Source organism: Vipera ursinii, assembly GCF_947247035.1.
Source record: "Vipera ursinii genome assembly, chromosome: Z".
Taxonomy (NCBI): Eukaryota; Metazoa; Chordata; class Lepidosauria; order Squamata; family Viperidae; genus Vipera; species Vipera ursinii.
Window position 1 is genome coordinate 69,524,637 of NC_139517.1, and position 23,324 is coordinate 69,547,960.

At 33.9% G+C, this 23,324-nt stretch overlaps 1 protein-coding gene across 3 annotated transcripts in view; it reads left to right on the forward strand.

Moving 5' to 3' along the window:
- Positions 1-22,350, forward strand: part of ELMO1 (engulfment and cell motility 1) — a 320,050-nt gene extending 297,700 nt beyond the window's left edge. For all 3 annotated transcript variants that reach the window (XM_083378295.1, XM_083378296.1, XM_083378297.1), the window contains 6 exons: positions 4,297-4,460; positions 6,811-6,923; positions 8,317-8,424; positions 13,343-13,425; positions 18,530-18,607; positions 21,121-22,350. In XM_083378295.1, coding sequence (XP_083234421.1) covers positions 4,297-4,460; positions 6,811-6,923; positions 8,317-8,424; positions 13,343-13,425; positions 18,530-18,607; positions 21,121-21,321 — 747 coding nt within the window. In that variant the 3' untranslated portion in view covers positions 21,322-22,350. The remainder of the gene's footprint in view (positions 1-4,296; positions 4,461-6,810; positions 6,924-8,316; positions 8,425-13,342; positions 13,426-18,529; positions 18,608-21,120) is intronic.
- Positions 22,351-23,324: the final 974 nt, after the last annotated feature.

Here is a 23,324-nt window from a genome sequence, read left to right on the forward strand (position 1 = left end):
TTGGCATAGCTCTCATCCTCCTTGTAGCATGCAAGCCCCATATCCATGTCAACATAGTGCCTCATTGGGGAAATTATTATTATTATTATTATTATTATTATTATTATTATTATTATTATTATTATTATTATTATTATTATTATGGTTCTTCACAGAGTCAGCCAGATGTTCAGACCTGATTTGATATTTTAGCTACCTATTGCCTCCTTGATAGGCAGATCTGGATGTTTGGTAATGTTACAGATATTATCACAGGATGTAAACTGTATATCATCATAGGCTGTAAGCTGTATTTTATTATTGTTGTTTGTTGCACAGGCAGCCAGATGTTCAGACTGGATTTGGTATTTTTGTCTACCTGTTGAGTTCTTTCCAAAGACCTGGGATAGGCAGATGTGGATGTTTTGGGATTTTTTAAAATAAATATTCTATTTTCTATTTTTATAATCAAGTGCCTAATAGACAATGTGATGACTGAGTCCATTAGTAATTCCGTGGTACATGTAAGCTTCTTCAAACTAAACCCAATATTCCTCTCTCCAATACATCCTCTTTTCTTCTGGTAATAAACATTTTTCCACAGTAAGCAAATACAATTCTTATTGTTGTTAGTAAATAAACAATTACATATCAACATTTGTTACATTTTTCTAATAGTGTCAATAATATCAGTTTAGAATATCTTTTCCAATCAAAACATCTCTTAATTGCATTTGCATTCAATATCCATATATTCAGTCCATAGCCTATTTTGTGTCAGCATTTTCTAATTTTCCTTCTATTTTCTGGGTTGCTAGTTCCTTCTCTATAGTTATTTTCTGAGTTTGAAGATTTAAATAAGAAAATTGTTCTTTTATCTCCTTTGTGTTAATTTTAATCTCATTATGAGCTAAAGCAATTGTTTCTTGCATTAATTTCAACATGGAGAGAATTTCTTTCTGTGGTTCATCAGTATTTTCTTGGTGGTATGTCAAACTGAGGCTTCTGGAGACAGATGTTAAGGACAGTTTCTTACCATTTAGAGCTAAGTATGGAACATCCATTTTATTTTTTGTAAGTGGCCTTTATAAATTATCCAACCAACTATCCATTCTTAAAGTATAAGTAAAATTCAATTTTTTGTCCAGTGAGAAATACATCCTTTCTGTTCAGGGAGAAGAAAGAACCATTAAAGGTTGTGTATCAATCAAGATTTATAATCCAAAATGTTCCATCATATCAGATATATGTTTCTTCTACAATATCCCCAAGTAATTAATTAGCCGCTTTTCTTTTCCTGCGGGAATGAGGTGGAAATTCCCTTTCCCTCCTTAGGGCAAATTTTCAGGAAGAGGTCTTAAAGTCATAAAGAGAGGCTCTCACCCAGTTTCACCCACATTGCTGTAAAATTGCTTCTTAGTGCTTGTTGTTTTCTGTTGACAGCAGCTTCTGACTGGCTATGCAAATGTAGCCAGTCTTTCCCCTGCTGGTTTGGAAGGCTTCCTTGGATCAAACAAGAGGGCTGCTGCCTCCCTGCAATCAATGAGGGTCCCCTCCTCGTTGATATGGGGTGACTTTTGATCCTTTCCAGGGTCCCCCAATGGAGCAAAATTGAACGCAAAAGATGGAGCTCCGTCTTCCTACATCTGCTTCACCACAACGTCAAAACCAGATGTTTGTGGATGTTTGAGGGTCTTAACATATATCATTGCAGAATGTAGGCTTTTCCAAGTAAAGTTGCCTTTTGCAATTGATTGATGGTGAATTTGTCAATACCAATGGTGTTCAAGTGATGCTCCAATTGTTTTGGGATTGTACTCAATGTGTGTATTACTACCTTTGCTTGCTTCTGCCTCAGTTGTTTTCTTTCTATATTCAGGTCTTTGTATTTTGTGATCTTCTCTAGTTTTTTTTTTTCTCTTCTCTTCTGCTGTCTCCAGGCACTGCCACATCCACTATCCAGACTTTTTTGTCTCTCTTATAGACAGTTGTTAAGTCTGGAGTGTTATGTGGCAGGTACCTATCTGTTTGAATTCTAAAGTCCCAGAACAATTTAGCTTCTTCATTTTCTATGACTTTCTCTATTTCATGGTCCCACGAGTTCTAGCTTTCAGGCAAAATGATATTTCTTGCAGATCTTCCAATGCAGCATTGTTGCTACTTTGTTGCTTGTAGTCCATCTGTGTGATCTGTGATCACTCAGAGGGCCTCCTCACAGTCGGTGCCCCTCCAGGGTGACTTTCAATCATTTTCAGGGTCTCTCAATGGAGAAAAACCGGATGGTGGGGAGAGCGCTCTCTCCCACACGTCCGCCAGTGCCGCTAGCGCAAACTGGGAATGAGGGCATGTCTTTAGGTGTTAAGTGGAACACATCAAATGAGAAGTTGTATGAATGAATGCAATTTATTTTCAGGAACAAATTAGTCTTAACTGGAAAAACTGAGTTTCCTTGTAATGTCTTTCTTCAGTAATGCTTTACAATTGTTGCTGAAAGAAAAGGCAAGAAAGCACTGAAACTAAAAAAAAATCTGCTCTAAACTAACATTGACTTTTATCTCTTTTCTTTGATTTGATTTGTTTAGATTGTATTTATTCCTTCTATTCTACATTCTGCATAGCATATCATCCTGAAAAATATTATTTGTATTATCATCATTACTAATATTTCCAGAAATGCAGTCCCATGAGATGCACTTTAGGTTTACTATGGGCTAGATTGTAATTGTCCTTTCTAGATTTTATTTCAGACTAGGACTTACAAAATTATTTTTGTGAATATATTCTTCAAAAACTAATCTAAAAGCTATGGTCTCATAATGCATAAAAGAGATGTAGAATTAGTTTGAGTGTTCAAAATGTTGTTAAACATTTCTCATTAAATTTGGGTGTTTATAAGTGATAAATTGATGAGTAATGTTTAAAAACTTTCACAGTTGATGGAATGGTTAGAAGGTTCTAATTATGCAAATGTTTTAAAATATTTAATTTTATTAGGACTGAGAACACTCCAATAGCATATAATGTATAGCTATTTAAAGTGATGTGGTTTCCCACCAGAGACCACCTGTGCAAACACCCATTTTCTGGCTTTCACTCATCTTAATGAACTGCGTCTATGCAATACTATTTCTGCTGGTTTTAATATTTAGATTTTGAATTATTTATCATTCTATTTCTTAGTTTGCATCATTCATAGTTCTTCCTCAAAGTCTCTCTTGACGTACTTTTGTTTAAAAGCAATAGTTCTTTAAAAAGTAATCTTAAACAGATTTTGCATACATTTTTGTTAAAAGCCAAGCCAAAAAAATAGATAATTGAGTGAAGGGGAATTAACTTTAGCATAAAGATTCTTTGAGTTGAATGAAAACAGGATAGAAGTGAAATCTTAAGAAGTTTAACATAATTGGCTCTGTGAAAATAAAACATGTCTCTTCTTTGTGTTTCATTATGGAATAATTTCCACTTTTTCTTTACAACCCGGATTTGCTTCTGCTGTATTCATCTATACTAAAAAGCCACAAACATGGCACAGCCATAACACAAATGTAGATACCATCTGTATGTTACATCATTTACTTATTTACAGAATTAGTAGACAGGTTGATATTCTGCCTCTCTTCTAAGAACCGAGCTTTCTTCATATTATTTCCATAGCAACAATTTAGTGAATTAGGTTGGGCTACAATCTCCCATTGAGATTCTATACATGAAGATATTGAGGTGCTGAGTCTAAACTTTAAAATGGAAAATACCCTATAGGGGCAGCAAAGCTAACTTATGGAAAGTTTTGGAATTTTATCCTATAGAGCAGGGATCCCCAACCCGTAGTCAATGGACTGGCACCAAGCTACAGCATGTCAGAAACCGGTCCACGCAAACAAGCAAAACCCCATCCACAGGATGCAGGAAGCACATGAAACCACACCCCAGAAACCACACCCCAGACTGGTTCTCCATGGAACCAGTCCCTGGTGCCCAAAAGGTTGGGGACCTCTGATACAAAGACTGAATTCTCACAAAGTCACATGGCTATTTTGTGCTCTTTAAAGTTATTTTATTAAATTAGATTAAGAAAGAACAGTCGAAAAGTCACCAAGCATAATACTTGGTCTATGTTATTTTTAAAACCATGCGCCACATGCCTCCCAGTTTAGTAAAACTAAAACTGGAGCTGTCCTATCGATATAACAGTTGATGTTACAGCATTTCAAGTTTTTTTTAAACAGTAGCTTTAGCGAACGTCTAGAAAGAACGTGTTCTTGATTATCCAAGACGAGTACTACTCTGAAGTAATTGCAATTTTGCTTTCCTCCACAGGTCATGCAAGTAGTGAGGGAGCAGATAATGAGAGCACTGACCACAAAGCCTAGTTCTCTGGATCAGTTTAAAAGTAAACTTCAGAATCTGAGCTATACAGAAATACTGAAAATCCGCCAGTCTGAGAGGATGAACCAGGAAGATTTCCAATCTCGTCCAATTTTGTAGGTTTTCTTATTTTTTTCTGTTCTTTGCAACAAATACAATTGATGTTTGTGACTTCTTCAGGAATAACCCCAGGAAGTTATGTAGGACATGATTTAAAGAAAAGTTTCACATTTGCTTAGAATGCATTCATGGTTATACGAATAAACAAGTATGGCCCGTTATGTATCCAAAATACTTTTTTCTAGTTTTGTAATTATTGGAAGTGAAATGATGATATAGGTAGGTAGGTAGGTAGGTAGGTAGGTAGGTAGGTAGGCAGGTAGGTAGGTAGAGACAGACACAGACAGACAGACAGACAAAGACAGATAGACAAGTAATGCATTTTCAGCAAATGGTATTTTGACATTTTTCCCTGTCTATATGCACCCTTTTTCCCTTTATGACTTTGTTCTCTCCTGCCCAGTTCTTGCAGAGGACAAAATATTACCATCAGTCAAATGAAATAGGTGGAACAAAAGTTTGAAGCAACAGAGAAGCTCTGGAAAAAAATGCTTTTGCTGTTTGGATTCCATTTTTGAAAAAACAAACTCAGTTCTTATTTTACTCCTTTCCATATGCTCATAATAACCAGAATAGTGTAGTTGTTACTGTACCATATCTCATCTCAGATTGTGTGTATACATGTGGCAGAGTGTAAAGGAACTGGTCAACCTTGGCCATTAGCCATTGATAGATTTTTCTTGATTGGAAACTGTAAATTTCATATTTTTACAATCTATCTAAGCCTGTCCATAAAATGATTAATTGAGCCATTCAGGATATTAAAATGTCAGAATGTGGAATCAATATTAAATGTTAAATTTCTCGGTCTGGGCAAATTGCTGTGTAATGTAATTTTTCAGTACACCGTAAAATTCCTTAGTCTCTTTGATTGTCAAACTGAGATTAATTTTATTGATTTATTTGACTTGACATAATGCCAATTTCTGAACTTTCTTGGTAATTTGCAATATATATATTTGATATTGACAAGACTTATATTACCAAAAGCCTGTATCGAAAACAAGATTCTATATATTCATAACTCTTACTGAAGAAGAAAATACTCATCTGCAGGGAAATCAAGATTACAACAGGATGTCCTTGTTGGGGAATTAATTTATACAGAGAGATGATTCACTTAGCTCACAATTATGGCAATACAATATCAGCTGCTCATTTGCCTCTCTTGTGGGAGAAATGGAGTTAGTAAACCAGCTATGCTTGCTGCTGAAACTTTATGAGGCAACCTTTCCAGGAAGCAACAATTATTTTCATTTTCAGGCTATGTCTTATTCCTTTTCTATTTCGGGGGAAAGAAGTGAATACCAGGAATTAACATTCATTCCTTCAGTCTAGGAGCCATGGTAGCGCAATGGTTAGAATGCAGTATTGAAGGCTAATTCTTCCAACTGCCAGCAGTTCAATTCTCACTGCCTCAGGTTGACTCAGCCTTCCATCCTTCCGAGGTCGGTAAAATGAGGACCCAGATTGTTGGGGCAATATATTGATTCTCTAAACTGGTTAGAGAGGGCTATAAAGCACTGTGAAGTGGTATATAAGTTTATGTGCTATTGCTGTTGCTATTTGTTCCAGACAGTTCATGTTCCATAACAGTATCTCAAAAGCAATATTCAATTCTCAGGAAACTGCAGCAAATAGAAGGGAACATCAGTGATGTGAGAAATACTTAGGTGTATGATTGGGATAGAGCCAATTTTATCATTTCATATTGAACATAAATGTTTGTCAGAGAAAAATAATTAATATGTAAAAAAGAGTTTATCTAGAATACAATTAAGTGAAAGATATTTCAAGTTTCTTTTAAAATACTGATCATATTTTTCAGATTGCATAAGGATAGATGATTTCTTGAATGTCAAGGCAGATATTCTCTCCTTGTTTGGTGAAGGGAAGCTATACACTATTTTGTAATTGGTGTGTGCAGTACAGTTGTCTTTCCTAATTTCAATACTGCTTTGGAAGGACTAGTATCTCATTTTAACATGAGATTTGAGAATAATGCCTATAATAGTTCAAGGGATCTCCAGTTGGAAAGGATTGAAAAATATTATCTTGACCCATGCACTCAATTACCAGGGCATGCAACCCCTTCCATAGTTATTATGGACAATCTAAAGGTGAGATTTTATCAGCAGAAATGCAATACAAAAAATAGTTCCTCAGTGATCAATTAATGTTAATATTTATGCATAGAGTATCTAATTTGTTAATTAACTACCTAATCAATTCCAGAATAGCCCTGACAAATTATTCTTTAAAAGAATTGGCAGTTTTATCAAGCTAACCCTAACCCTAACCCAACCCTATCAAGTCTGAGACTATTTATTTGTGTTTTCTTTCCAGGGAGCTAAAAGAGAAGATTCAGCCTGAAATTTTAGAGTTGATAAAGCAGCAGCGTCTAAATCGTCTTGTTGAAGGAACCTGCTTTCGGAAGCTTAACAGCCGACGCCGACAAGGTACAAATCAGGATTGTTTTATCTGCTTCTTGTTTAACTTGCTTCTCTTTTCTTCTCAATGAAATCATCTTCATTCTGTGGTTAAGGTGCTTTCTGAATGGATGCAAAAGAATATCTTTTAGCTTTTACAGTAACACTTTAATAATGCTATATAATAGAAAGGTTTGTTATTATTTTTAAGCTAGCTATGGTGAATACAAACCTCTTGCTGAAAGCAGGTCTGTGTCTTGCTTCTTCTGATCTACCACCAATGCTTGGTTGTGGCAGCTCATGGAATGTCACTGAGCAGGAAGAAAACATACATTGTCATGGGGAAATCCCAGCACATGTTTAGAATCTGCAGATTTCTCAAGGAAAAAGATAAGGGACTAATTTTTATGGCAACAACTTTGTCCTCTTACAGTTGCAAATTGAATTTAAGTTCTGTTGAATGTAATTTTCTGATGGAGTTTTACAAACATAAGCTACAATTAGCATTACTCCTTTTAAGTTTAAGAGTAGTTTAAAATAATCTTTTCTCATGCTGTTCAAATCTGTTTCTTATCTTTACCATTTCAGGGGAAAATTCTTAAGGGTCAGAAGGATAAGGGAATTCAGTTAATTTTTTTCCTTTTTGAATTCGGTGGTATAAATAGCTACTTTTAAAGATTTTAGGAATGCAGTATTATGTATTATATTTTCTTTGCCATAGAGTAATTGTATGCCTTTTCAGATGAAAGCTGCTAGGAGCCATTTCCATACATCATATATTTTCATGGATCGATTTTTGAAATAGTAAAATAGGATAGAAACTCCACTTTAAGACTTTACTTAAACTCTAAGTAAATATACTGTAATTAAGCAAAATGCTGTCATTTTGATGGCAGCATTCCAGCTACGATGAAGCAAGGCACCAAATCATAGAAAATATTCAAACTATATCAAATAATTTTCCCCACTCGTGGTAAACTATGACTATTAAATTTGCTTCAATCTCAATATTTGGCAACCCCTGAAGTTTACATCACTGTTATCTGACCTTCTTTTAAGTGAAAAGGAGGAAGAACAAAGTTCAGGTACAGTACGTTTTGGACAGATCCATATTATGTATCCTGTTATAGGGGTTATAGGAAAAAGAAGTCCTTGCTGTCTTCCTTAATGGGTAGATATAGTCCTCTGTCAAAATGTAAATTTCCAATAAATACTACCCTTTGTAAAGAAAACATACTAATAGATGATAAAGATAGTAAGGAAATTCAGGGGGTCTGGAGCATAAAATTCAACTACAAGATTTGATATTCCACAAATATTTATTGATAATTCTGATTTGTTTCTTACAGTGTAATAATTGTTTGTTTCATTGAAGGTGATGTTCTCTTTATAATACAAATTAACAACTTCTTTTATTTATCAGACAAATTTTGGTATTGTCGACTCTCTCCAAACCATAAAGTTTTGCATTATGGAGATTTGGAAGAGAGTCCCCAAGGAGAAGTTCCACATGATTCATTACAGGATAAGTGTAAGTGACTGGTATTAAACAACTTTTACTTTTTAAACATTTAGACTATCTAAACCATAAACATATGCACTGATTTGCTTATTTTTTAGTACCATCAGTGAAATTACTATTTGTAAAGCTCATTTGTCATGCCTTCTAATGAAAACACAACTGAACAGCAAGAATCTTTCTCTTATTTTTAAAATGCCTTGTTATAAAATATCTTCATTAGCTATTGTTTATAATACTTTTTATTCAAGAAATGGTGCAATGTAATAGCAGTATTTTTTTTATTATGAAGACCAGCAGTAGAGACAAATATACACTCACAAAACAAAGTAAATTCAGTGCCTTAAAATGAGACCTGAGTACTGTTCATAGTTATGTCATTCTACTCTGTCCTGCAACTAAAACAGAAATAATTACAAAGAACCTGAACCCAGTCATGTGGAAGTCCACAGTCCTACAGAAGGCCACATGGGGTCCAGCAATTTTCTGACTTCTAAAGATGATTCTTCCACATACAATGGAGAAGGTACCCGTAATAGGAGATTCATTCTCTCTTCCCAGAAAAAAATATTCCAACAAGATCACTTTCAGCCTTCTTTTAGCTGGCACCAAACCAAAGGTTCCATATTTTGGCATCTTCAACAAACAATAAATGGTATCTCAAGTCTAGGCCAAGAAGGATGTGTAGATGAGCTCTTAGTAAATATTTATTAATATTTACTAATATTGACTAGTAAATATTAAAAAATATATAATTCTCCATTCTGATAGGTCACAAATTACTAAAGTAAGTGTATTATCTATTTATGATACAAAGCTATAGGTACAATTACGAACAAAAGACTAACACATATGTCAGAAGGGATTAATTTCTAGATATTTGTAAGAACATACAAAAGAAGGAATCCATTGATGATAATTGCATGTTATATTGAAGTGATAATGAAAAACTGCATAAAGCTTAGGTATACTATTTGTATAACCAAGATTGAATGTGATTGTGATTAGTAATTGGTGAGTATCTGCTTACAAGAAAACTGATTTCTTTCAAATAAGTGGTATAAACATGCATATGTTCATACATACCACAACAAAAGGATTAATATAAAGCTAAAAACATAATTGGATTGTTTCTAATAAAATTAGAAAACATTGTATTCCCTGTGATACTCTGTGAAAGCAAAGGTTGAGTTCTGAAGAAGTAGGATAGAAAGAATATTGATGCTGTTGAATTTTTGAACACTTGATAATATCACAGACAGCCAAAAAGCAAAGAAGTCATTAAACAAATCAATGCAGAGTTCTCATTCAAGGCACAAATGACCAAACTCAAATTATTCTACTTCGAATACATTATTTGAAGACTTAGTTCTTTAGAGAAGATTATGATGCTGAGAAAATTGGAATGAAAGAGAAGAAAGAAGAGGATAACCAACAATAAGCTGGATGGACAAATTTATTTGTGTGGTCACTTAGTTGATGCAAATAATCATAATGATGATAAGAGGTCCTAAATTTTTAGATAGTTAAAAATGGATCTTAAAAAATCAACATGGAAGGAAAGTGAAAATAGAATGAAAATATAAGTGCAGAAAAAGAAATTATTAATCTTGAATGGAAAAAAATATTAGAAGATAAATTATGGTCCAAAAAGAATCAATGTGCCAGAGAAGTCTGAGGAATGGTAAGTATAAAGCAAGATGCTTTGAAGAATAATGAAGTGAAAGAGGCTGTGGATGAGAAAAGGAATTCGTAAAAGATAATGTTTGCTACAAAATATGAAGAAAAACAAAAGGTTTGTATAATTATTATATGTAGGGAGAAAAGGACAGTTACAAATAAGAAAGGAATGATCCCAAAAAAAACAAAATGAGTTTGATGGAGATAAATGGTGCTACACAAAGAAAATCCACTAATAATACCCTTAATACTTTACTTCCCAAAATAAACATGAAAAGCTGAAACATTTCATTCATAGAAAATAAAATAAAATATGAATTGTTACTACATCCTGCTAAAATAGAGAAAAAATATGAAACAATATATGTTCTTAATATGTTGTTATGTTTCACAGGATGCTTTTCCAAAGAAAAGATAAGCAGTGGAGGTAAAAAAAAAACAACCCAAAAGAAGATGTTGATATATGTCTTGTGATAACTTCAATACAATCACCTAGCATAAGCATTCTAGATTCTAAAGTGAATTATTCTAAACTTAAAAAATGAAAAAAGCCAGTAGTAAAACAAATTAAACTTTCAACAAATTTAGTAACTTCATTCTACCAGCAACATTATTTCACTTCCAAATGATATTTCTGTAACATAAGCAACAGATGCAGCCCATTTATTTCCTTTCCCACAATACTGTTCTGATATATTTTCCTACTAATTTTGATACTCTTGATAATTTGAATGCTGCACCATTTGACTCTTTCAGTGGCAATGCTTCCTCTGCAATGCATAGAACCAGAATACTATACTACTGCCATTAGGAATGGCACTAAAAATACAAAGTGCGCTCACAATGAATCTGGAAAAGACTTCAATATCACTTCAAATAATATTGTTGCATATATTTTTGCATTTATATTTATATGTATGTTATATTCCAAAAAAGGCCATGACTCATTAGTGACTGAGCTGAAGTTCAAAAAGTATGTCTTTCATACTTAAAAAATATCAAGTACAAGGATTTTTTCTTAAAATACTTAGATTTGTATTAGATATGTCTGGATCTGTAAAACCTGTTATATAATGTATGAGAAATGCACCATCTGTGAAATACCGTTATCCAATTATTTACAATATTGTTTGAGAGTGCCCCTCTACCACCTATCATGCCTGACAAAGCCACTGAACTACTATCTCTCATGTACATAAGCAAAAGTCAGGTTTGTCTCCACCCTTAATTCTATATAGGTACTACAGGCAGAACTCCAGGTAAAACTAAATTGCAAACTATGTGCTTAGGTAGGGCAGGAACATGTGTTGGTGCAAGAAAGCTATTGGCATTCTCCAGCCTCATATTACCAGTTGCCTTCCGGGTGAGATTCAAGGTACTAGTAATGGTATTCAAAGCCCTACATGGCAGGGGTCCGGAGTACCTGAGGGAACACCTGCTGCCGGCATCGACTACCCTCCGCCCTGTGCGTTCCCACAGAGAGGGCCTCCTCAGGGTGCCATCGGTCAGAGAATGTCGACTGGTGGCCCCCAGGGGGAGATCCTTCTCTGTGGGCGCCCCGGAGCTATGGAATCAGCTACCGGTTGAGCTCCGGACGGCGCCCGACCTTCGCTCCTTTCGCCGCGAGCTAAAAACATACTTTTTTGAACAAGCTGGCCTGGCCTGATGAGGGGATTTGGGGGGGTTTGCTATTGTTATTTTATTAGGTTTTAAAGATGTATTTTAGTATGTGGGCATTTATTTAATCTTGTTTTAACTTTTGTAATCTGTATTTTTATTCTTGCCCTGTTCACCACCCTGAGTCCTTCGGGAGAAGGGCGGTATAGAAATAGTATTAAAATCAAAAATCAAATCAAATCATATTAAAGAAGAATTTCCAGGTTACTGTGGAATTTCTAGATAATAGTTTGAATCAAAAATAGAATTGTATTTAAGGATAGCCTGTTCCCTATAGGAATAGGAAAAAGTTAGAAACATTGAATAATATTAATCTTACGTTGTCTTTATGTGCTTAAAGTCTAATGTTTTATTGCTGGTATTTATCATCTATATGTACACAAGCTCAATATTTGTGTGTTTATGCAAGAAGGAACTTCCTGACACTGGCCTTTCTCTAAATAAAACTATCACCATAGTGATCTGCCAAGACATGGCATGTGATTTGAACAGTTTATGGTTTTATATCCTTTGCCTTTGAAATATATTGTTGTTGATGCTTTATATTGAAAATTGATTTTTACATTTCCATTTTTTTTCTTTCTTGTCATAAAAAGATTAATTTTATATATCTTCTATGAGACTGATCTGTCTCCAAAATCTCTCATTTCCCTCCCTCCTGCCTCTCTTTAATTTGCCCGAAAGTAATACAGAGTGTGGGCGACCTACCTGTACCACAAGAGGGTTTATCCCAGATGTGCAAAATAATTAATGGTAGCAGAAACTGATTTCTGCTCCAAGGCACAGAGGCAAAGGCAAAATGTATTAACCTTGCAGAAAGTTCTGGGAGAGGAGATTTGAAATATCTAGCCTTTCACACTGCCAGCTGCTCAAATGTTTGCATGATTGTATGGATAAAAGGTTAGATCATGCTTGGCAGTTACTGTATGTGTTTTTATTTTTATTTTACATTAAGTGTTTTTATTGGAAGCACCTGAGAATCATGTAATAGTGAGATGAGAAGCTAAGTAAATTGAATAAATAAGTAAAATAAATAAAATTAGCTGTATCCTAACAAATTAACAGAAAGTGGTTGTCTAAACATTGTATCTAAAGTGATACAAATATGAATTTGTTTTTTAACAATTATTTGTTAAAGTGATGACATATAAAAGAAAAGACTCTATGTTAAATCATTACACAGTAAAGAGGAAAAATAAACCAGAATATACAAATAATATATTGATTAGGACTAAATTCAGTGACAAAGAAGAATCAACATTTATGTAAGTATTACAATTACTAGGGAATAAGCCCCACAGAAATCAATAAGGCTGATTAATGAGTGAACTTGAACAGAATTCTTCATTTCCACAGATTCTGGAAAATAAAGATGGAAATTGATAGTTTTATCAGTAACATTTGACAGTAAAATCCATTGATTCCTGATTACCTCTTTGGTTTCTTTCACACACCAGAAATCACACCTGATATTAGGGATGTCATTTCTAACATTACTTTCATTTTGCCTCTTTGATGCCAAGTGCTTTCCATGACTTCTCACCTTCCGTTTTCTTCTTCTTATCTGATACAGTGCCTGTGGCAGATATAAAAGCAATTGTTACAGGGAAGGACTGCCCTCACATAAAGGAGAAGGGAGCCCTTAAACAAAACAAGGTATTATTTTAAATTACATCCAGTAAGTCTTTAGCTGTAGGGGTTTGGCAAAAGTATCTGTTATTCCTTCTGCTAAAAAAGAGTTTGCTTGGTTCGTTTTAAATGTTCTTTTTCTAATTTGTTCATTCTCAGATGCTCAGTCTTTAGCCACATATAGTAATGGAATAACATCTCTCCACAAAACCCATTCATTCTCTGTTTGCAAAGCTCTGGCAGTTGATATCTAGTATAGTAAAATAATCAGACAATACAATATTCCCTGAAGTTCATCATTAGATAAATTCTGGACAGGCTGTGTTTAAGTGCCATTGGTGTCAAATTGGAATTATTGAAAGGAGATTGGATCTAGAGACTCTAATGTGCATTTGGCCATTTTAAGTCACACGTAATCCCAGATATAAAAGAACATGTCATTTTAAGATGATAAGCTTCTTCCTTTCTCCAAAGTTTAGTTAATTCACTCCATCTACATACTACTAAAACTCTTGTGCCTGTTTGTAACCTTCAATTGGGAGAAATGGGGCCTTTAGAGGGCCACAAATTTTTGAATCAAGATACCTCAAATGGACTAATACTGGGACCCATCACTTCTGTAGGACTGAAATTTGGGGAAATTGTGCCCACTTCAGTACCACTGTGCTGCTGCTGCTGCTGCTTCAGTGTACCACATTGTTGCAGTCAGCCATGATCACATCTTTGCCATTTCCAATGCTCCCTGACAGTCAAGCCAGAAACCAGAAGTAAAGGCATTAAATTGCTAAGATAAGTCTTCCCCATCCACACATAACTTCCCACCAGTCACTCACTCACTCCATGCCAGCCACTTATATATCCCATGCCTACTCCTCAACCTGTGCCATATCCCTGTGCTCTCTCCACAAGCAGGTGGCATCTCACACACCTCTCACCCATTCTTCCTAACCCAAGCTGGCCTACAGCATTTCTTGTGCATCACATGCATCATCCACCTATATCACACCCCATACAGGCTTCCCAACATCACACCCTCACACCTTTCTGAGCTCATGTTGCATCCCTGCCTGCCATTCCTGACATATTTGGCTATCCTTACACCCCCATGCATTCTCTCCAATAACATTACATTCTTGCACTTCCCTGTATATCCTTCTCAACCTGCTCTACCCATTCAAGCACCCCTAGCTCCAGATCCATGCTGCATCACTGCACAAATACTCATTCCTTCCCCAAGGGGCTAGGAATCATGCTGAACTTGCAATTTTCTCCCAGCTTCTCCACTGACTTTCTCCATAGAAGCTTCTCACAGGCAAAGTGAATGGGAAAGCTGGTAGGAATTTGAGGGAGGAATGAAGATTTGCAATACTTTCTGCCAGTTTCCCACAAGGAAATTTAATGGTGAAGCCAGAAGGCAGTCAGAAATCACTTCCACTCCCACTGCTTTTTTGCCTATCTATGGTTATTCCTTTCTCTGTTTAGCTAATGAAATATGAAATGATGACCCAAGATTGTCTAGTTATGGCTAAACAGAGCTTGCAAAAAGAACTTTACTAACATGCACTTCATGCTTAGCAACTGTTTTCATATTAAGGTGTTGACAATAGTAGAAATGCTACTACTATGAGCAGAAAATGAAGTATTTCCATTTGCCAATGAACAATTTCCTTTCTTTCAACAGGAAAAATTAGCAACAAATAGATGTAAATTTTATATCATTTGTAATGCTGCCTAAATCACTTGATCTGTCTACTAATATTCAGAATTGGTTTTGACTGCATCTTGTTCCATTTTTTATGATTTTTAAAATTTTGTTTTACAGTTGCCTAACCTTCTAATGAAATTTTTGCAAAAAGAACATATACACACAGCAATCTACAAAATAAAAACCTCAGCAGTCTATTCCTTAAATAGGCATTTAGATCAGGAAGATGCATTGATATAAATTTAACTACAGAATTTATTTAACCTTGCTTATTGCCCAACATCTTTTTGGCAAAAAAAAGCATTTAGAGGGAAAGAGATCTTGAATCTTTTTTTAAAAAATGTCCCTAACTGAAGCATGCCAGGATAGTGTTTTTTTATATATTACTAGATGAACAATATGACACCCAAAAAACTGTTCAAGAAACTATTCAAGAAATGTCCCTAGTAATGATAGATATATCTTCAGAACATCTTTCAGCTTCAAGACTAATATTGGACATAGAGTAATTTATGAATTTATGCACATTCAGGGGACAAAAATACTTCCCAGGGGGCGTAAAGATTGCTGTGGACTGAATGAATCAGTTCTCCTCAACTTAAAAGGTTAGGATAGAAATGTTCTTAACACCTAAATACAATGTGACACTGTTCAGACTGTTTGGCTAATGTAGTGGATAAAGGAATAAGAGTTTTACAAATAAAATGGTACATATAGTAAGCACAGAAAGGTAAGTCAGGTGAACATGCTAGAAGGTAGGACACATTAAAAAATTCCTGTCGATGCAACAGTAGAAAGATCATGTTTTTGAATTCCGCTTTCGTGTACTATGATGACAATATGGCTCTTGCTGTGTCTCCTGTTCATTTTTTTAAAAAATAATAATAATAATATATAGGCATATAGGATATGTAAAGGAGCTCTAAGAAAGATAGAATTGTGCTTTTGCTGGTTCTCATTATTTTCTCTTTTAATTGAGAATGTCTTAAATTTTAAAAAGAGATCAAAAGTTCATAAAATGCATTGTAATGGAAGAAACAAAAGTGCTTCCTGAAGTATAATTATATCTGTAGGCCATGAATTTCCTCACATGGGTATATTTACACACAAAAAGTATATATTTATTCTTTTCTTACTCTGTATGTACAAGTGCACATGACTTGAATTTCATAATTTAATGTATTTCAGTTAGGTTTCTACTTGTATAGCAAAAAGTTTCTACATAGGAAAAACACAGAACTTACTCAATTCCTCATATGCAATACTTTCATTTCACATAGTTGTTCTTTGTTTATTGCAAAAAAAAATTCCATTTTATTATTTCGCTTTCTCCTTTGTTGATGGAAAAGTGCTACAGGATAGATCATTGAAATACGGTAGACATTAGATCCAAGATATCAAGATCAGAGCCCAATTATCACAAAATGTATAAGCATTTACCTCCTGTGCATTCTTATTTGGCATGCATTTTTTATTGTTGAGATAATGTGTATTACTTTGTTTTAATAAATACTATCCTCTACTTTATTTCAGCTAAGTATTTTAATAATGTACAATATATATTTGCCACTATGATCATTCACTATTACTTTGAATGTTGCAAACTTAGAACTAGGAAAACATTCAGCAGTTTTTTTAAAAGATATTCCCAATATCTTTCACACTGAGATCTTTTTTTTCTCCACAAAAAATGGCACAGTATCAACAACAGTGTTATTTCACTAAAAATGGTTTTTAAGGTTTTGAAATATATTTTTTGGAGCAGTAGGCTATATATAAAATCAGATATCATAATGAATTTCTGTGCTTATGCTTTTTTAAAAATATGAATTAATCCATATTATTAATAGGCATTAATGTTTCTTATATTTCTTCTTAACGTGCTTTCCTACTTGTTTTATTTTGAGACAACAAAAACTTTAAAAATGCTAAAATTCATTTTTACAGTGTTTTATCTTTTTGGATGGATGGATGATGAGAGAGAGAGATAATTACAGACAATTATCAATAAAGCACATTACATATATAAAACTAATATTATTCATGAAGTGAAATAAGCATATCATTGAAACTGCTGCATACCTTATATTTTACATGATAAAATATGGCTGTACTTAAAAAGATAAAGCTATTTGAGTCTGAGAGTAGTATCTGTAAATAAAACCGATCTGAATGACCAGGGAATTTGACTAAGCATGGGTTACCAACTTTAAATGGATGTCAGCATAAAGTAAACAGTATCACAACCTCTCTTAAAGTTTCAATGGTTCTTTCTGCATATGGGCATTATGTAAAATTGAATTTAATGTTCTTTTATTTTTGTTCTAAAACTGCTGATGTGAACCCATTGAACTTGCCAGAGTTAGGATTCCCCTGAGTTTGAAGACAGCAGTTTGAGATTTAAATATCTAGCAGATCTGGAAAGGGTTCAGCAGCTAATTAAATACATCTTTAGGAAGAATTTCAGAACTAATAGACTATCAATGTCTTTAAGACATTGCTTGATTCCCCTTACTGTATTGCACACTCATGTCTTAAAATTCACATTGGAGTTAAAATTCCAGTTCCTTGTGTATTGCTTGAACCAGGATGAAATAAAGTATCATTAAGTATCATAGGATCTTGCATCTGCCAGGAGGAAAAATAATCCAGTAAGTAAAGATATATATCAAGTCATTAGGTTTTATATTACTAATGAGAGCGTTATAATTTAGGGATCACATTTGAAATATGACATGGAACTTGGAATTTGTTCCTAAGAAACTTTCAGCCAATATTAGCTGAAATGATAGTGATTGTCTTCAGTGCAGCGTTGAAGAAGAAAGACAGAGAAGCACATGGCTCAAAATTATATGAGAATGTGGTATTAATGGTATTTGATTGGGAATATGCAGAATTGGCAAAAATAACACTATACATGTAAAATAGAAACTTGACTAAATTCAAGAAAGAATGGCTTCCATTTATATCACATATATTATGTAGCAAGGCAAATACAAGCATTTAGAACAAGATTTTAAAATTTATATTAACAGCTAGTATAAATCGATGGGGAAACAAAGTAGGAAGACAGAAAACATTTATTTAGAAATGTTTTTCTTTTTCTTTTGTTTTCCTTTCTTTTTCTTTTTATTTTACAATTCATAAACAATAATATAATGACTTTGTTCAAAAATTCCTTTTTAGTATTATGGAAAGAACTCAATATAGTTAGTTTGATGTCAATTTTTTAATGTTATATTAAGCATCAGATGTGTAAAATCATAATAACTATTAGCCATCAAGACATTATCTTTTGAAAATATATATATTTAATCTTTTTAAAAGAATGCACACTAGACACACAAATATATGGGTGTAAATTGAGACTATGAAATTACAACTATAGTCTCTTTTTTTTACTTTATTATTATTGTATCTTTTCAGGAGGTGCTTGAACTTGCTTTCTCTATACTATTTGATTCAAATGGACAGCTAAATTTCATTGCTCCTGACAAGCATGAGGTAAATTTGTGTATGTTTTTTTTAAAAAAAATATATTGAAAGGGCAAATAGAGAATTATTCCTTCTGGTCATTAGTTAAGTTAAACAGCACTTCAACAAATTCTTTCTTGGGAAGGGGAGGAGGTCGAATAGCTAAATCAGCTTCATTTTTTGAGATTCTAGAAATTGCGAACATATAATGATACTTTGAAGCAAAAAGGCAAAATTTCTTAAACTAGGAATTCAAGATGACTAAAAATTTCAGTGGGCTGATGATTTAAGAAAACCAACAGAAATCTTCAAATTGGCAAAATAATCAATGCAATAGCCATCCACCTATAATTTTTAAACAAATATTAAATGAGATTAAAATATATCCTGTATTGTTTGTCTTCACAAAATGGAAAAGTCTTTCCCATCTTCTAGGACAGGGGTCCCCAACCCCCGGTCCATGGACTGGTACCAGGCTGCAGCATGCCAGCAACTGGTCTGCACAAACAAGCAAAGTCCCCTCCGTGGGGTGCAGGCAGCACACAAAACCAAACACCCTCCGGTCTGCAGAATAACCTCTCTCCACGAAACTGGTCCCTGGTGCCCAAAAGGTTGGGGGCCTCTATTCTAGGAAGTTACTAATGAAGAAGTCAAATGGCTTTCTTGTAAAAAGAAGTTCTAGAGTTCACATCAACAACTGAAAAGTTCATTCTGTAATCCAAGCTCATATTCTCTGGAATGGATGAAGTATATTAAAGGGTCTCCCAAGAATGGTAGCCAGTCTCTGACCAGTAATCAAAGTTTGAAATTTTTTTGGAAATAAACTAGAAGTCAGTTTACTGAGGCATATAGAATGCTCACCAATATGTCATCCGGGCCAAATTTACATTCTGAGGCAGGATGTAAACAAAAATTCTAATTATAACTAACAGTGCTATAGCACTTGCTAACATAATTCTACCCATTTTCTTGGTATCCAATTGGAATTTGAATTATATAAATTATATTATTGATTTTCAATATTTTTATACTGTAAAATGTACAAACTACCTAGTCCACTAAATGCCAAGCAACAAATAAAACACATAAATTAATGCAGCAACTAAAATAAAATTTAAAAACCATAGGAAAACCCTAAAATAAATGTAAAACAACTTTTAAATAGTGTATCTCATCGGTCTAGAAAACTCAAGAAGAAAGTTTATTGAGCAGCAGGACAGCTAACAAAATCCCTGTCTGACCAAAATTACCAATTTTATATTATACAAATACTCAAGATCCGGTGAAAGTCTTTCATCAGGGGAATAGAATAACAGTAATCAGAAAAAGTAACTACCTTTCTATTTTTGTTTCTTCTTCCCCTTATGTGATGTTCATATACAGTAATCTTTTATTTTCTTGCTTTTTAACTTCAGTTGCACATTGCAAGCTCTAGTTACTTTTATTTTATAGCATGCAGTCAGCTAAATTTAAAATCCATCTATTCGCATGGAATCCAAAACAATCCTTCATATGATAAAAACGCTATTATGGTTGATTATAATTTCTAATTATAAATTAGGACATAGAGCAATGTAACGGAAATCTTTATTTTTAGGTTGCCTTATTTAAACACTTTTCTTCACAATTGCATAAGTAACTTTTAAAATGGCTTTTAAAATCAACTTGATTGTTGTTCATGAAATCTCTTTGAATTGCTGATGATTTCAAACACTTTTTCTGACCTTGTTTATCTGGAACTATTGGCTTCAGGGAGATTTGGCTTCTTTTTAAAAAAAATTAAAAATAGTGAAACATTTTTTTTATTTTTTACTTTACTGTTAATGATCCCAAAATTCAGAAGGGCTTTCTCCTTAGCCAGAGTCAATACCCTCCCAACAGCTGTTACTGAAGGAAGATACCAAAAAATCCCCTTCAAACAGAGACTGTATCCATGCAGTGGAGGAATAATTGAATTGATGGAACATGTTTTTCTGTATTTCCCTCTGTATGCAGATGCTCACCAAAAATTATTCCCATTCTTTACTAAGTAACATGATGGTTCTGATTTGTTTTATCTCATTATCAAATAAATCTGATTTTATTTCCATGACCATAGCCAACTATTGCTGTATCGTCTGCACAGTAGGACGTATTAACTCTAACCCTTTTAAGATATATTAGAATAATATATTTTCCTTTTAATTTATTCTGTAAATTAAGTGTGACTTTTGTGGGGGTTTTTTGCTGGTCTATAAAAATTATAGACATTGCAAGCAGATATCACTTATACTTCTCTCTTCCCAGTATATTGATTTTATACTGAAACCATCTAAAAAAATTAATTGCTCTACAATGTCATACTCAAACAAGATAGTATGTTTTATTTTAATTCTAGATTACCTATTTAACGAAATCCTAGGGTACCTAGGTTGTAACTTAAAAGTTTTGATATTGTAAAAATGTTTTGCCCAAAATATAATTACTGAAGTGGCATGGTATTTTGGATGCGCTTATAAAAGTCAAATTAATACAACTCTCCCTCTTTTCCCCTCCCACAATAGTACTGTGTATGGACTGATGGTCTAAATGCCCTACTTGGAAAAGATATGATGAGTGAACTGACACGTAACGACTTGGATACTCTACTCAGTATGGAGATAAAGCTGCGTCTCCTGGATCTGGAGAACATACAGATCCCTGATGCTCCACCCCCTATTCCAAAGGAGCCAAGCAATTATGATTTTGTATATGATTGCAACTAAATCAATTGTCACTCCTCAGTATTACAGTTAACAACTGGAAAGTTTTGTTTAAGCAAAAAGAAAGGAAAAAAACAAGAAGGGAACACATGATGCATATTGGATTTATGGTGATGATGGGACTGTAAAAGAGCTAGTTCTCCCTTCACTTTCTGCTTCTCATTCTTCTCCATTGCTAATGAAAAACAATCACTTCCATGAACGTTTTACTACTGGGCAAGATCAAATGAATATTTCAACATAAAAGGTGTTACCAAAGGAATTTTCTTATTATTTTTAAATGCTGGAGGACAGTTCCAAATAAAAAGACAGTGTGATGTAACAGCACAATCTCCAAACTAGATCCAGCATTGCAGGTGCTTTAACAAGAGAAAAAGAAGTAGAGAAGAGATAAAACTACAGTAAATGAGGAAGTGAGAATTATCTCCCACCAGTCATTTCAGATCTTTGAATCAACAGGATATCTCAATAAAAATGAAGATTATTAACCACTTGCAGCTTTTACACTGTTGTAGTTGTGATTCACCATTATCTTTATCATTAACACCAGCATCTTAAGTCAAGTGACTGTTTTTTAAAAAAAAATTCACAGATAATATTACAGACATTTGTAATCTCTTAATACCCACAATTTAGTATCTCATCTGAAATGTCCACACACTTAACAAAGTTACTTGCTCTTTATGTCCTGTTGTATAATTATATATCACTAACTGAAAGCAGTGGACATTTTTTAGTCCAGGCTGTGATTGATTATTTTGTTTGCAAAAAGATACCGAAAATGCTGTGTTCAGGATTATGTTGTAGAAATGTGCAAAGTATTATAAATTTGCAATGAACTTGGATTTGTATAAAACATTTGAACAATACTTGCCAAATTTATATATAATCGAAAACAAAATTATATTGTGTGTACTTTATTAAAAAATACCTGTTTTGAATTCTATATTCTACTTGGAACATTCTCCTTGGAGAGAATTTACACCAACATTCCCATCAACATTGGTATGAATAAAACTGAATTTGTGCTTATGCCTGGCGTTGTGTCCTTTTCATAATATTCTCATTTCTTTGTTATCATTTCTAATCTTCCTCTGTTATTGGTAAAGACAAGACAACTGTGAATGAGTCTGCTGTTACATTCTGAATGAAAGAAATAAAATTATTATTGAATAGTCTAAAAATTGAGCAGAAAAGATGCCACAAAGTACCAAAGTTTGACCATTAGCTCATCACAGAACAATCAGCTTGCAGTAGCAGAGCAATGCTGCAAATGATGTTTTGCAGGCCAGATACTAATTTATACAGCTATACACTCAGCTACATCCCATAGGAGAAAGCAGATTATTCTCTCAGTCTCCTATTACTAGAAAGAATTGATTGGTGGATTGTGTTTATTTCTAATCCCTGACTGGCTGACTTTATTAGTTCAGTTCTCAGTCTGCCCTCAGCATAAACAAAACTCAGCTGTGGATTTCTGGAAGAAGTGGCTTTTGTTTTGTGGAGTGAATACATACCAACTTTTCAGTTAATTACATGGAAAGATAATCTGAGACTACCTCAATGTTTTTAACCAGCAGTATGCTCATGTGACTCTTTTTCTCTGGAATTGTTTCTTTCTAATTTATTTTTATACAATTTCTCCATGACACGATTGTAGCCCATTGCATTCCAGAATGTAAGAGGAGGCTTCCACAACCTTTCACTTCAAAAATGCTGATTAAATTGCATAATCTATTAGCCAGCATCCAGCCAATTGACTTCGGAGAGAGGCATCAGTATGGAGAAGGCTATATTTTAAAAAGAGCTTGGCCATGGAACAAGTTACTGATAATACTATTATAATAATAACATACTTAACGTTCTGCAGAACTTCCAAGTAATTATAAAAATTAATTTCTTTAGGGAAAGGCAATCCTACTCAGACCTAACTTTGGGACTATGATGGATCATACAAAAAGCAATTCTTTTTCAGGGATGCAAATTTTCCAAATTTGCATTTGTTT